The following is a 16,854-nucleotide window of genomic DNA, read 5'->3' as shown; positions in this document are numbered from 1 at the left end:
CCTAATACCTATGTAATTAATGTGCGACACACATTTTGTGCAGCGCTACATATTGCTCTAGCAGTTTTAACTTACTTTAACACCTGCCATCTGTAGTTCTGTAAAAGACTGACTATTTCTGGAAGCTCATGTGACAAATTGGCCATGATTGGCTCTGTATCCACAGAGGGAGTTTACAGAGGACTGGTTTTTGTGGCTATAAGGTTAATAAACTTTTGTGTAAAAATCAAATAACTATATTTTAAAATATGCTTTTTGAGCTTGGCTAGTAATTATAGAAACAATTACACTTTGGTTATGACGACCTTCTTTTGGACTAAACCTAAGAATGGCACCAAATCAGCAGTGGGCAGGCAAAAAATACTATGGAAAATATTTCCTTCTAAGAAGTCCTTGCTTGCCAAGTAGATAAAAAAAACCCATCAGAAAATAGAATAGTTAAAGCAAAAAAATCCAGGTTAGCATAGGGAGGGAGCTAAAAAATGAGAAAACAGAAGCTACTGTGCAAATACCCTTTTATTTTTCCCTGTTAGAACAACAATAAAAGTTGATCAACTCATCAAATTCCTTTCAACTGAAACAGGTCAATCCATCCTGTAAAGTTGAGCAGTTTTTCTGTGCCCTACTATGTCAGATATTACCATAAACCTGCTCTTACAATTACTTCTTCCTTTAATCCAGTCTTTAATCCCCCCCTGAACTGTCTGGTCTTTTACATCAGAGTCATAATTCACTTTTATATGTCTTATTTAATGCATTATCTTTTTTCATTTATTTTCTCCCTTAATAACAAAAACTACCAGTATATGAAATGTTAAAAAGTTGTAAAAGATGCATGATCAGTGAAGCCCTTTTTGGCCAAAGCCATCAAAACAACTGACTGGATGTAGGTTGTTCTAAGTCCTCCTCAGAATACACATTTTTATTAACATCTGTTGGTTCCAGGAATATAATTACTATTGGTTTTTAAAAATATAAATAGATTTAATAGGTCCTTTTGAAAGAAGTTAAACTGGGCGCCATTTTTTCCATACCTATATTTACTTACATCTATTCAATCTTGAAATGTGAGAGAAAAACTGATGGCAAATAGTCAGAATTTTTGTTCCGACCACACAAGACAGAAGGAGGTTCTAGGTTTGGCCTAATTTATGACTACTGGTCTAAACAATTGCAAGTTATACCATAAACTGCATACACTCCAGGAAGGCATTGGACACACACTGTCTTTGAAACTGGGTATCCCAAACTTTATTTTACTGGATTTATCAGAAGTACCATGGAGAGCAGTCACAGTTAGTGGCGACACACATACAGAACAACTTTCTGCCTACCCATTGGTATTCAACAAAAATTAAAAACACACATACATGCCAAAGAAAATAGGCACAGAAGAATCAAAAACAAAGAACTTAAATCATTATTGCAAACCTAACTCGTGATATTGTTACTTTAAAAAAAAAAAAAACCCAACACCAAATCAACAAACGTGAAATTCATCATTGCAGATGTAAAAGGAGGATAGAAAGTGTATTAAAGCATCTTCAAAGATGCATTTAAGGATTAAATAAAAAAAGAAGAAATGTGAAAAAAGGGGATTTAGCAACCAAGAAACATAACAGATGGTTTGGAACAAGACAGATGGCGACTTAAATACAGATAAAGGATCTTGGAGACAGAAAGACCATTGAGGACACATGCAGATATGTTGTATGCATCTAGGTAAGAAGGTATAAGATAGAAAATCAAGAGGGTAGCAGTTGGCATAGAGAAACTGTTGAGTCAGTTTGGAAAGCAGCCAGGCTATTGTACGCAAAAAGATTAACAGAAAATATGAAGCAGCCTGACATTGACACCAACCACCATGCTTTAAAGCCCAATTGAAAGAAACAAAACCAAATGAAGATCAAATGGAACAAGATAAAAAATAGTTAAACCATCTAAGAAAGAAAAAATAATCAAATGGAGTGAAAAGGTAGAGAGAGAGAGAGAGGTTTTTAATTTCTCCAAAAAGGCAATATATGTTATTCTTGAGTGTAGTGAGTTTTTTTTCCTTTTAAATAAATATGTTGAATTAAATCTATGGTTAGTGTATGACCATAAAGGCCACCTCACCGATAACACTGTACAGAATATACATAATATGCTTTCTTTAAAGACAAAATAACATTTAGATGTACATACAGTATTCCTCATTTGTCAGTATACAGCCATTGTATTAAAAGTAGCAAGCCATTTTTTTTCTCTCCCCGTTTTCTTTTTTACAAATAACCCATGCAACTCCCATATAGATTTAAGATATATAATTCTATTATCTCCTCTCTCATTCAATAACAGCAGATATTGCCTTTTTTAACATAAATGATATATATCTTGATTAATGATGTGCAATTAATTCAAACAGACTTTGCAGCTTTGTTTGACTTAAGAAAAAAATTTAGCTCTGCACAAACTGTAACTTAAGAAGAGGGATCAAAGGAAAAATCTAAATCTGTACAACATTCAAACCTCTTCCTGTTAACACCATAGGAATGGGAAACTCTAGATTCTCTAGGACTATGTACAGGCATTTCATCATTCATGCACAGTGTCAACAAGTAGCACATCGACATTCCAAAACATGGAAAATGTGGCATAGGGGGAGACGGACGGGGGGAAAAGGAGGGCTGTTTTGGGGGGAATATAACAGAAAAATTACTGCCCATTTTGGTTACTTTGGCAGGACATTTAGAAAGAGAGAAAAGGCATGAAAACACACGAGGACGGATAAGACTTCATAACAATACACATGCTGGGCAAGAGGAGTCCATTTGTCTCACTGGCCCAGAAATCAATGTATGGCTGTAACTTCATTATTTTTTTTTTGTTATATTTTCATATTCTTCCCACATATTTTTTTTATTACTATCTGTCCTCTCTTGATAGTGTCCTGTACTTTAAAATGTTAAAGGTAAAGAATAGCTCCGGTAAGTTTTTTCTTTTAATCCCAACATTCCTTTTTCTTTTGCTCATTTTGTACCAGAGGAATGTCCATCCTTCCATCTTTACTTTCCCCCATTTCTTTGACTTTCCAGTGTTGCATGTATTTATTTCTCAGTCTGTCAGACAGTCGGTAAGCTAAGAAGTGAATTAGGCAGCGGAGACATATCAACTTTTACATGAGTAGCAACATTATTAATGGTTCACAACTGATCCAACACCACTTGATTATTATTATTTTTTTACAGGAACATTGTAATTACTGTTTAAGTCAATCATTAAACAAAAATATGTTTACATCGAAAGCGACTCTGCTAATCAAACGGTCATTTAGCCGTTTTATTTAGCAACATGAAGCAGTGCAAGGCTTTTCCTTCATTTTAAGATTCTACAGTTAAACAGCAAAAAGTCCAAATCACAGCAGTCAACAGCTCAGTTGTTTAATCCTTCGTTGCTTTGTGTTAAAGACTCGTTACTTTGAGGCCTGAGCCAAGAAACTAACTTATAAGCTATTGCAGTGCTTTTCTAAGAAAAGTTGGTTTATGACTTTAAAAAAACCCTGCCTGTTTGGTATTTACAGTTAAAGTTAGCAAGCTTGCTGGTTGCAGCTCAAAATTAGCAAGCCAGAAATTAGTTTCCCACCTCCGTTCAAACCATGCGGACAGCTGCCGTTAGCTTCATGTTAGACAAGCCCGTTAGTCAAGGTTGTAACATAGAAACTGTGTGCAACAAAGCTGGTGTTACAAGAGACCACCAGCCTTCAAAGTAATTTTTTTCTGTAAAAAAATACTCAGAAAATGGGCTGAATGCAAAAAAAAATTTCACGACTACAAGTGCCTCTTTCTTGTCCACCTGTTTTAAAATAAATCCAACATGTTTCGACAACATCTAAGAAAATTAATGGCTTCAAGTTATACTAAACCAATGCAGTTGTACATTTCTATTTTTATTTTTTTTGCTAGTATTACTATTTTAAATTGATTACAGTGTATAAACCTTCAGCTCCATCCCAGTGAAGAGACAATTACATAATAACTTTAATTAGAAAGGTTTGAGTTGAGTTTAAATGACTATTTCCTGCTGCTTTTTAAAGAAATGTGTATATGAGTATATTTGGTGTTTTTGGAAAGGAGTTTGATTAGAAAACCTTTTACTGGATTCGTTACAAATATTTGTGATAGAAAGATATCCCTTTGGCAAAATAGGGGTAAACTGTCACTCCAAAGACTTCATACAACAACAGTTATCTAATGCAGAGCTTTACATATTTCAGTCTTGTTTTGCCATTTTGTTTCATTATCGATGCAAGAAGGCTGTCTGAGCCATGTTGTTGGAGCTTTATTCAGTTAAGTTTTTCCTACTCTATTGTTCTACTTGATTATTTAAGAAAATCTAGAACATTTAAGATGTCTGTCTTTAGAATTCTCTGGATATTCATCTAATGAAGGCCTCTGCTTGACTACCACTCGCATCGATAACATTCTTTGACAAAACTACTGCTAAGTTTACAATGGTTTAACTAATCCAGACTAATTATTCTACAGATAAAGTTTAAAATACTGCTTATTGAACATTAGGTTAAAAAAAATATATTGAAATACTTGCCAATTAATTTGCATACAGTAGTGCTATAGTACAAGTATGTGTACACTGAGATTTTCATGGTTTGCAGCTGTATAAATAAAATAACAGTCTGAAGTCTAAACATCTCTCAGTCAAAATAGGCTTATTAATGATTTGGGCTGTTTTTGTTGTTGATTTCAAGGGGTTTTTTTGTGTTCCAATTAGTGGTTTTGACAAAATTTTGACTGTTTATATAATTATTGGTAGGTTAAAAGAACAGACAGCAAAGCTAATGTTTTACTATAATCTGCTCTGTCTTTCCAGAGATTGCCAATATAATTTGGACCACCGTCCCTCTGTGCAATCAGCTGCTGAAATTCTTTGCCTAAGGTTCATAAAAAAATTGTTTTAATTAAATTTTGTCTTAAAGTAGTGACTCCAATATTTTGTTTCATCTTGGATGTAGGACCTCTTGGTTCCTACATCAGAAAATAGATTTTTGTAGAATTCGGACCACCAAACCAGAGATATGAAAAGGCTTCGGAGCCTTTTGGTTTGAATAATATGTTTTTGTCGCTCCTTGCTGATAAAATGATGAAATGAATACAGCTTCTTTTTTAGATACCAATTTAAAGAATAAAAAGAAAAAGACCTCAATATTATCACCCTTAGAGGGAAAAAACAGTAATGAATATTGAGGAACTGCCTATATTTCTATCACATGGCTTTTATTTACGCTGCTATTGTGAAATCATAATGGTTACTGTAACATGATGAAGTATGAAATATGTTTTTCTATTGAAATATATTTTTTGGAAATAAATATTAGCAAAGAAATTGTGTTAACAGCATCCTCATGGTTAAACACCTTTATAAATCAGCTTGAATAAAGCTACACAAATGGGTGTAGCTAAAGCAAGAACTTAGACCTATTTTTAAAAGCTGTTTCAGTCAAAACGGGATGAAAATGAGCAGTTTGGGCCAAAAGTTAAGCAAAACTAGTTTTGATAGTTGAGTTATTTAATGGAGCTTCTTTATTTTTATTTTTTCTATGAAACAAAATCTTATTAAGGAAGAGTCAATCTTAAGTGTGAAAAGTGTCTATATATATCACCCCTAATGGCCAGTCTAACTATATTCTCAGAATTAGAAACCAATAGGAAGGACCAGGAATATGTTAGTTTGAACAAAGCCCTTAAGTTTAGAAATATTCAAATAAATCATTGAACAGTCAACAACGGCTTGTTTAGGAGGCAGGATATTGTCCAAGTTGTTGAATAAATTGAACAGAACTCACAAAGTCCTTCGAGTTTTGCAGAAATTGGCATCTATATTATTTTTTTTACTTATTATATGGCAACGATTTGACTGAAATATGATTGTGGAAAATCTCAATAGTTAAAAAAGGAGATTCCTTCATTAAAGAAAAGAAACCCCAACACACAATGATAACATGGATAATAGCAACGCGACAACTATGGTTTCTCTAACAGTTTTTGACGGTAGAGTGGCCTCTTGTCCTCTCAGACATGGCCCTATTAAAGGTAAAAGCACAAAATCCTCCACCATCAACTTTGATTTAGATAAGGACCTTAAATCATTTACATCTACAGTATAAAGCAACAGAACGAGGACCCATTTGAGGGGCCGGTGGCATAACCAAGACATTCAGAAAGAAACCAGTCAAGCTGAAACGTCTGTCCTCCTCATAGTATTTACAAGTGCCAAACCCGGCAAGGATCAAAGTTTCGTCAGATGGAACGGGCCCCTCCCAGAACAGAAGTCCACTTCAGCATTTCTACAAGCTGTGAGAGTCAAGAAGCCCTCAAGCACAATAGCATTTTTGTCTTACGCAGCAACAGCAAAAACAAGAGGCATTTATTTCACAGTAGTTTACCATCTTCCCACCTCAAACACACCGCCATACTCCTGCAGACACAGTTTGTTGTCAATAAATGGCTGTGGCCAAGGATCCTGTTTGTCTATTACATTTTTTAGCTTTGAACGTGCGTGCAGAAACTGATATTTTGAACCTGGACACAAGAGGATCTTTGCTCCAACTTGAGGTCTGCAGAGATTGTTGCTTAAGCCACATTTTCAAACTATGAGCACTGATGATCTATTTAAAAGTCCAACCCAATAAGCTGATTTGGATTCTCCTATCACGGATTTATCTGAAACAAAGGACATGTATTGCAACTATTGTGTTATGGTAAATTTGTTTTATGAATTTAAACCAAAATTTGTCATCGACAGCATGATGTGTGTGAATTTGTGGTGAGAAGGGAAAGGGGATTTTTTTTTGTATTCCTTTTGCCATCAGTGAAGTAATTTCTGTAGTGGCTTTGAATCTCAAGTATGATGTTCTTCCATGCATCTTTGATTCCCTCCGCTGCTATTTTGAGCGCATCGGAAGGTTCTTCATCTGTACATACATCCATTAATTTGTCATTTCATGTATTGCACAAAGGGAGGGAGTAATAGATCAATGACAACCTTAATTTTTTAAACAACAATCCATTCCGTTGATCCCTTTCTTTCATCCTTGTTCTTCTGCCCCACCCTTCTCTTCTGCATCTTTCTTTCTCTTAAAAGCCTTTGATGTGGCAATAGGCCTCCAGTGAGGAGAAGAGAATGTAGAGGAGCCAGAGGCTGATGAACAGCATGGTGGTCAGGACCTTAGCAGTCCGGGGCCCGCCAAGCTCCCCACCGATTTCTGGCCGCCGTCGGTACATCAGGGTGGCAACGGTGATAAAGGCAAATATGGTGAAGAGTGTAACGGAGAAAGCCAGAGTGCCAGGGTCAACCTTAAACTCGCGACCCTTGCTGTTGTGGTAGATGGCAGCAATGGACCATGCCACCTGTCAGGCACGAGAAGAACAAATGTTATGTTCAACATGCTTAGAATTTTAGAAGAGAAAGGATTATGAAGATTCATAAAGGCAAAGAAAAAAGCGATTTAGCAAATGGAAAACCACTCTGAACTCACCCCAATGCCAAGAAACACATTGACAGCATTGGAGCCTGTCACATTCCCAATGGATGCATCAGCATACTGATCTTGTGTTGCTGCAACTTTACTGGCAAAGGTATCTGAATGGAGAGAGAAAATAAAAGGGAGTGAACAGATTTAAGAAAACTTACAGGTTTTCCCTGTAGCCATTAGATCAAAAATTTACAGTATTACGTTATACTGTTTAGTAATTTGTTCTTATTTCAAACTTTATACACAGTTTGGAGACTTTAAACTGGTGATTAAAAACAATTGAGTACAGTTCCCATATTCGGACAAGAGGGAAAGGGAGGGTAAAGGGAAACGATAACAAGAAAGAGGGAAGGGAAGGAGGACACTAGGAAAGAAGGGTTGATTGGCTCAATGGAAGAAGAAACCAAAGCTTTAAGAATGTTTTTAATGGAAAGAAGAAAGGGAATAAGGATGGTGACCTTGGAAGGAGAAATACAAGGCACAAGGAAAAAGAGAAAAGAAAACACAGGGAGGGGACACAGGAGAACAATAAGAAAAAAAATTATGAAAAAAAAACACAGAAGAAATAAGGAGTTCAACGTTACCGCTTTTGGTAAGCTTGCTGAGCCAATTTTCAGATTTTAATAGCAAAGAATAAATTAGAAACAACAATGCTCCAACAATGTTTATTTCCTGGCTGCCTGGATAAGAAGGGATTTATTGCTTAATCAATAATTTAGAGGAATAAATCTCCAATTTCACGGGCAAACAATTTTTGGCCAGGTGGCCCTCTTTTGCTGCCTGGTTTCATTTTTTGCCAACTAACAGAAGCTCTAAAGGGGGACACTTTTCATCACTTTACTGACAGAATATATGAAGTCACTGCCAAATCTCAACAATAGGCTTTTTTGCGTGAACAAATAGCCAGTCAGCACTCTCTTCTCTCACTAATTAGCTGGCTGTCCCATTGCTGCAAGAGTTTCCATCTTGTTTTTATCTAGCAGAGGCAGAGCGAGGAGAGAGAAACTGTAAAAGCAAAGAGGTGAAGGATCAAAGGATGAGTAAGAGCTCTTTGGTAGTGACAGCCAAGTTGGCATTTGAAACAGAATGGGAAAGAATGGCCGGAAGGACCGCTTGTAAAGGAAAGAGGGTCAAAACAATGGACTAAAATAGTCCAGCAAAGACAAATCCCTGCTATACGTCTTAATGCTTTCAGGGCCATCTTGCTTGGCCTAACTGCGGCTCTGTTTGTGTCAAGCCTGATATTCCATAAGCCTGCATGTGTGTGAGTTCCAGAATAAAAGTGGCTGCATAAACACTGCCTGGGTGTTTGTGAACAATACCACCTGGGTCCAATCTAATGCCATGCATCCACCAGCTGGCAAAGGCTAGTGAGTGCGTGCTTCAGTCGCTCTGCGATGCTTGTGGGCCTGATTGAGTGGGAGTGTGTGTGGGTTCCTGCATGTTCAGCGGCTCTCTGCATGTTTGTGTAAAGCGGCTTTGACACTGCAATTCTTTCTGTGACAGCATGTCTCCCCTGAGAACTTCCTGCCCTTTTCCTTCTCTACCTCACAATTTACCCCTTGCCTACCTTTCCACCTCTCTCTACGCCGCCTGCTTTACACACAATCATCTGCTCCTCTTTTCCCTCTCGCCTCTTAAATCAAACGGACACATTTGGGAAGGTTTATGTGCTCAATCTGGTCAGTTTTCTGGCTTGTTCTAAAACTTGTTCACTGTCTGCTAATTTGCAAAAAAATCCCCCCCCCGAAAAAACAAAGAATCAAAAGAAAAAAAACGATGAGGTATCTTATCACAACGATTGAACATACGAACTTTCCTTTTTCATTTTTTTTAAATGTATAAATATTTTACCACTTATCTACAATAGAATTACAGGTTAAGATAACAATTGTGAATACGATCTAAAGATGTGTCTGCTAAAACCCATCTAGATTAAGACTTTTAGACCACATATGCAGCAGTTTTATCCTTGACATAATTTGAAATACTTCAGACAGGCTTCAATAAAAAACAAAACAAAAAAACCCGACAAACTGGAATTTATGAGAAGAAGACATTTTCTACATGCTGCAACAGATGGAAATCATGTGCTTTTGAAATGAGCACTGGAAAATTCTACACTTAGCAGCACCTGAAGGGAAAACTACACTTGTGGAATGCAAAGCTTAATGTGAGATAGCTGTTCATGACTGATGGCTCATTGAGTTATTGATGGGTGGAGATGGAGCGCTAGCAAGCCAATCTTAAAGTTACCAAGGCAAGCAAACCCAAACAATGTCACTTTGAATTAAACACAGTTAATCTTTTATATCAAGGCTTATAAGGAATAAAATAAGCAGTCACATTTTCTTTTTTTTGTGGCAGTTTTGTAGATGAACTGATTATAGAAACGAGGATTATTACCCATCTAATACGAATAAAGTGTTCTACAGAGGATATGCTATACGTTGATGAGTCAGTGAGTCAGGTTAAAACAACATTAACAATACTGCTGTTACTACTATTGAAATGATTAATAGTAATGCTAATCAATTTAGTTTAAATGATAATGTAATGATCCATAATCTGCAGGAAATATAGTATTTGAACAGTTATTAAAGTTGTTAGGTGAAAGATTTTTTACACGTTCATTTAATTTTATGTGCATATTGATCACAAACTATTTAGAAATGTTCCATTTTTTGTTGTTGTAAAAACTGGATTTTCATGGTTTTGGTTTTAGAGATATATTCTTGCCATATTACTAACAAAGCTCTGATGACATGAATTGCTCCTTTCTCTGTTTAACTAGAAATGCCTTATTGTAAACAAGGCTTTAGCTGAGTCCTCAAAACCACAAAACTCATTTCAGTTTATATCACTATACATTTTTTCTGCTCCTTTTCTTCAGTTTGCAGTGTTTATGTGCATTATCTGAGCTAACTGTGATAAACGGGGTTAATCATCTTGCAACCGCAGCACAGGATGGGTTCTATTAACTGTAACAGCCACCATACTGGAGCTCAGTTTCTTTGTGTCATTGTGTGTGAGCTTGTTTGTGTGCAAGAGAGCCCAGGGAGCTCCTCTTAATAATGCTGACAGCCTCAGGAAAGTTAAAGGACTTTTTTTTCCTGTTCTGCGGCTCTGCAAATTGGGTGCACATCTGTGTGGAGTCTTACTTCTTAGCCTGTTCAAGCAGATCTATTGGTCTGTAGATGCGGCTGTTGGCAGGTGTGCATTTTCTATAGGTGTAGGTAAGGTACACAACACTTTACCTTCATCCCTGAGCCCCATGAATGGGGATGACAGACCACCAGAGCGCAACATGACAAATGCACTTATGGTAATAAAACATTGTACTCGCAAGCAAACAGTTAGTGTGCTTACACAGGTAGCCTATTTCTCGGGTTGCATGATTTTCAGGTAAACATGTCTGTTCTTTGCTCTTTTGGTGTTTGCACCACAATACATCATCACAAGACAAGTGCTTTTACTTCCTATTTGACTGAACTGGGCCACAAATTTCTATTCATTATTTTCCTGTTTTCATACGAAAGTCTGACTCGCATAGGAAAATGCTTTCCTTATATCATACATGAAAATAGAAAAAAAATGTCCAAAATGTCAACATACCTGAAAGGGAGCAGTGATTAACACACATCTATACCTAAAATTGCTATCCAGAGGGAATTACACTTATGACCTTTTAAAGCTAAATGCCGAATGAAGAGGGAAAAAAAGATATGATTGGGCTGATGGAAAGTTCAACACTTGGATATTATAAGGCATAGACATTTAGAAATAAGTTATAGAGATACTTATGTACTTTTCAGAGGGAAAGGTACAGTGGGGGACAGGCTCGGACTGAATACCGGGCATTTGCACGGTGGGCTGGTCCCAATTTCAGCGTGTGAGGGCCGGCCCTCCTTAAATCATACTGGCCCCAACACTTACTCTGGCCGTAGCACCTACCTGTGATCGTAAATAACTCAAGGAGCTCAAGTGATACAATGTTAAGTACCTAAATGATGCATGCAGTATATATAGCCCTTCCTTATCATGGACATCCTTGTGACAGTTGGCGCATGGTATAATTTTCTATTTCTTCAAACTGTAAAATCCTTGCTAGAAACTAAATTATAATAAAACTAAAATGCTTTCGTTCGAATATTTTGTAAAAATATGTTGCGGGGTATAATGGGGTTTTGCATCTACAGGCTAACGTTTCCCGTCTTACGTAAATGGTTGCCAGGTTGGGATGTTTCTCAATCTGGCAGTTTAGGATGGCCGTCTATGGGTTAAACATGTTTTTCTTTAGATTTATGGCCTAAGAGATCATTAGACTTTGGTTCAAACTGTGTAAGATTCTTACATCCAGGCGGTTTATGAATTATATTAATATTTTGGGCTGGAAAATGTGAGTCAGTGACATCTGTCAGCCCTGCTGATGTGGTGAGTGTGGATATTAAGCAGCAGCAGTCACTGTTGTATCTGCGTTATTAACCAAAGCCAGTAAAACCACGTTATAGAAGTCTTGGTGATAGTTGTCATGTGATGCTTGAAGATCGATTGGTGAATCCACAATGTGTGTTCGTATTGTGTTTCACATTTGAGATGCAAATATTAATATAACATGCAGAACAAAAGAAGGGGAAACTTTCACCAAGGGAGGGGGTTGGCGTCTATTAGCCTTCAAAGCGTTACTTAGGTTTTGAAGATCTTTGTATGTACCGTATTTTCGCGACTATAAGGCGCATATAAATGTCTTTTTTCCCCCTCAAAATGTGCGGCGCGCCTTATAGTGCGTTGCGCCCCATGTGTGTTGTTACTACAGACGTTGTTGAGACCACCATGAGAACGTTAAAGGGGGAAGTGTGGGCATGGATTGTGTATAAAAGAACATGTATGTGCTTTATGCAGAACATTGTTGTCTTAACAACCCTGAAAATGGCAAAATCCTTTGTCAGACCTCCATTTCCAAGGGGAAATTTGCATGTCTGATTTAGCGCAGCTGTTTAATTCAGAAACAGAGGATGATGACTTCGATGGGTTTGATTAATACCTTGTAATAAATACATGAATAAAGCACAAACATACTCAGTTTTGCTCCTGCTCTATTTTTAAATGCACAGTAGAGGTATTTAAACGTAGTAGAGGACATGTACCTGTATATAAAACCCGCGCCCTATAGTCCGGTGCGCCTTATGTGTGTGTTAAATACAGTAATGGCACACATAACTGAGACTGTGCCTTTTAGTACGGTGCGCCTTATGGTCGTGAAAATACGGTACAATTAAAAAATCGTTCGAAGACCAGTAGCCTTGGTTTTTTGTGTTTGTGTTCGTGTGCCTTTTCTTTTCCCAGGTTTTGTTAGCAGGTGCAGTTGCAGCTTCCCGTCAGCTGTTGCTGCTATGGGAACTGGCAGTCCTTCTGTAGTCCTTCTTTGAACAGCTTCCCTCTTGCTAGTTTGTTCACATGTTGAAACAACTTTTATATAGCTGTGACACTGATACTGGTTGTGTTACTTGGTTCTGTCCTGAATTGGCTAGTGTTTTGTTCCCCGTTCCTCATTATGTTTATCTACGTGCTGATTTTGTCTGCAGCACCAGGACTCAGTTTTGTGGCCTTGGGTCTTTTATATTATTTTTGTTAAGCTTTGTGGTTTTGTTTAAATTGTATTTTGTATTTTTAGACTCCTTTTAGTTCCCTTTTCCCTAATTCTTCAGCGGTAAACTGAACAATAAAACATTGAAATTATAAAGCAAATTACATCTGGTTTTAAAATGTTCCTTCCCCTTTCTCCTCAGCTGAGCTGGGTTGTAATATAGGGTTTTAAAAAAAGACGTCAAAATGACAGTTTTATTTTTGCACTGGAATGAAGTAAAGGGTATCAAAGCACTGTCTCTTCATGTCTCTTCATAAATACTGCCTTGCTGCAAGAAAGAAATGAGTATCTTATGTAAGTATTTACCAACAAGGACCCAGCTGAAGCTCATTGTCATGGAACAGCTGTATTATTGCTTTGTGTTATTATAATTAAAGAATGTCATACTGCCCAAAGCTTTGTATCCATACATGCAGCATTAAATTAAGTGACTAACCTGAGTGTATTATTGGCTCTTTACATTCATTTTCAAATTTAGAGGAAATAAAGACACACAAAAAAATAATTTGTAGGGAAAATCTGAAAATAAATAAAGCATTGTGTACAAAAAGCATAGATGCTCACTTGAGGAAGTTTAGGCTGATAAGTTTAAGTTTGCAAATGTTATAGTGTTTAAAGACAATCTGTGAAATTCTGTTAGATTTTATGCGTCACACGCAAAAAAAAACACGCAAATTCTGTTAGATTTTATGCGTCACATGCAAAAAAAAAATGTAAAACTAATAAAACTGCTGGAAGTTGTGGAAAAATTCTTTATAAACTTTTTAAACTTTCACAATACTCAAAACATAAACTTTAAGTTGTTCCTCAAGAAATAGTTCACAAGCATTTACCTGGCACAGAAGTTCCGAGTGCGACAAATACGACTGCTGTGACGGAGTCTTTCAGACCTACGGTGCAGCCGAAATGAGAAGCCAGATCCCCTGAAAAATGTCACAGGAAGCAAAGTCCATGATGTAATCGCCACACTAAATGCTAAACATTTCACTAAATGCAGTTTAAACAGCAACCTTGTCAATGAAAAAACATATAATCATATAAAGTCAGTCACTAATCTCCTCCACTCGGAGGTTAAGTTACAAAAATAGCAAATATCCATAAATTGGCTGTTAAGAGAGAGAGCACTATAAAATTAAGGGAAAAAAGCTGGGTGTTAGAAAAGGTATAGAACCAACAAGGGTAACAACATAACATGCTGCAGTCATTTTTGCACATCTCTGTTGTTGCTGTTTTTTTACATATCCACTACTGTAAAAATGTCCAGAGCTGTTTATTGGTTATTTATTCTCCAAATGTGCAGTATTTATATTCTGAAAATACTGTACAGTAGAGTATTTTATTTATTTATTTTGTAACTCTGTCACTTATTCTGTTATTTCTATACGCTTTTTAAGGTCCACATTTGTGTGACCACTTTTTCTACAATCTTTTGCTGCTGTAACAATTATTCATTAAATATATAATTGTGGGACAATAATGGGATTTTCTATTCTATTTTCTATTCTTGGTTAACTGAAGTTTTAAGGGGATAGTAAAGCCAAGCCACTTAAAGAGGCATGCGGTGCCATTGGAACCAGAAACACATCTCACAGTCATATCTGGGGAGATGAGCCATAAATATCTTTTTTTTTTACTCACTACAAATAAATTGAAATCTAAATATGTAATTTTTTCTTAAAATAATTGTAGTTTTTCTTTAATTGAAAGGGTTAGTGAAACAGTTTGCATATTGAACAAGACTATTTACATTTTAAATAAGAAAAAGACAATTGTACTACTTATATTAAGGGTAAATGCACTTAAAGACATTTTTACTTATTTTTACATTTTTTTTTTTGCATTTTAGCTATTCCTGAATTAAAGGCAATATTGGCTAAGGGGAAAATGACTGGGAAAGTGTTCTTAAGTGTAATTCTCATATTGCAGCATTTCATTTTTTATTTAAATCCAAAGTTTCCAGATTCTGATGAGAATGCAGTAGGTCATAATTTCAGATGCTTGTGTTCTAGTGTGAACTAGATCTGGGCCCTCATGGCATTTGCTTGCATTGTTCCATAAAGTCAAAAATCAGCACAGTGATCCAGCAGGAAACTGTAAACCACCTAATGCTTCCTTCTGCTAACAAGACTAATGGAGATAAAAGTTTAATTTCCCAGCCAACGGTGTGAGCTGTTCACACTTCAAAGGGTATCAATACATGCTTTATTGTTGATGTTATAACTGTAGTTGGTTGGCCAACAAAGCCTGCCTGAATAATTAAAATAAACTGACATAAAAACCTGAAATGTGTCGCTTTGCGTACAACTCGCCTATGAAGAAATGTTATTTTCAACTGATCTATTAAAATAAACCCATTTCACAGTATTGCTCTAATTTGTTATGATGGACCTGTCAAGTGCGCCATTATATTTGAAACTGTGCTCACCGATGACAGCAGTTAGAAGTCCAATCATACAGATGGAGACAACGAAGCAGGCCCAGCCGCTCCAATAATCAGTGGGGGGGACGAAGGCAAACAGAACTTTCCAGAACACAGTGAGGAAATGCATGACGTAGTCAAAGCATGAGGGCAGTTTTTCCTCCCCGCACTCTTCATCATCGTCATCTTCACCTGAGGGGAAGAAGGAGAGTTTAGGTAAAAATAAGGCTGCAGAGCCTCGATTGGTTTGATCTGTCAACGTTAAAAGAAACATGGAAACCGCAAAAGAGGAAAGTTTTTATGTGCTGTTATTTACAAAAGCAGTCGAAGGCTCCTTTCAATAAAAGATAAACTATATTTAGTTTGAGGCAATTTCTTTTTCCTTTTGTAAGACGTTTCCACCTTGGTTCCATCAGTATTTCCCAAGTGATCCCTGCTGGCAATTCTGCAAAATTTGTTTTGTTCGACAACAATGGAGACAGGAGAGTGTTTTACAGGTAGGTGTAGCTGATGTCTTACAGATGGATGTCAAATTTAGAATGACTAAGAAAATACAGCAAGATAAAAAAAATAGCCATGACACGGTACAGGTCAAGTCAATGTTTCACTTCATTGTTGCATTCATAAAAATAATCTTGATTGTTTAATACCTTTTCTAAGAATCTAAGTCTAAATCTAAGTCCGAACCTTTTTTGAATCTGTTTATCCAAACTTTAACTTGATATAACATATATGTAATGTGCTGATAAAAGTCATCAATCAACTCTAATAAATGTCAGAAGCCTATTTTCTGCCCCTTCTGTCCAACACATCTGTGCAACGTCAGTATCAGGCTCTAATCACTTCCTCGGGACATAAACTGCAGCCATTCTGAATGACTCAGACTGTGGATATTGATTGTGATTTAATGCAAGGACCACTGAAACATAAAATTCAAATTACTTTTCTGGCTCTATGGAACCCCCCCCCCCCCCCATTTCTGCTCCATTTAGAAAAGACTCAAACCCACCAGTAAATGAGGCTCCATGCTGCTTTAGTGAAACGCTGTGATTGGGTGAATCCCAGTGAGAGCAGTGACCTCCCGTTGATTTCACCCGTGTCATCCACTTCCCATTTACTACAAAAATTCAAAAAGCTGGCGATGCATTTCAGTTCCCCAAGCAACCAAGCGCACCAAACATTTGCACTTAAATGAGTCCAGCTTGGACAGTTTTCCACCCATTTGCTCCCACATTTTAACCACCATAGTTGCAAAAGCAT

At 36.8% G+C, this 16,854-nt stretch overlaps 1 protein-coding gene across 2 annotated transcripts in view; it reads right to left on the bottom strand.

Annotated features, from left to right (window-relative positions):
* Positions 1-2,053: 2,053 nt before the first annotated feature.
* The window catches only part of slc8a1 (solute carrier family 8 (sodium/calcium exchanger), member 1), a 170,667-nt gene continuing 155,866 nt past the window's right edge, over positions 2,054-16,854 (bottom strand). For both annotated transcript variants that reach the window (XM_015395944.1, XM_015395945.1), the window contains exons 8-11: positions 15,601-15,786; positions 14,009-14,098; positions 7,532-7,635; positions 2,054-7,403 (exon numbers count right to left, since the gene is read on the bottom strand). In XM_015395944.1, the coding sequence (XP_015251430.1) occupies positions 7,131-7,403; positions 7,532-7,635; positions 14,009-14,098; positions 15,601-15,786 (653 nt within the window). In that variant the 3' untranslated portion in view covers positions 2,054-7,130. The remainder of the gene's footprint in view (positions 7,404-7,531; positions 7,636-14,008; positions 14,099-15,600; positions 15,787-16,854) is intronic.

The sequence above is a fragment of the Cyprinodon variegatus genome, unplaced genomic scaffold (assembly GCF_000732505.1).
Source record: "Cyprinodon variegatus isolate N-32 unplaced genomic scaffold, C_variegatus-1.0 Scaffold768, whole genome shotgun sequence".
Classification (NCBI taxonomy): domain Eukaryota; kingdom Metazoa; phylum Chordata; class Actinopteri; order Cyprinodontiformes; family Cyprinodontidae; genus Cyprinodon; species Cyprinodon variegatus.
The sequence above is the reverse complement of the archived record's forward strand: the minus strand, read 5'-3'. Positions and strand labels throughout refer to the sequence as shown.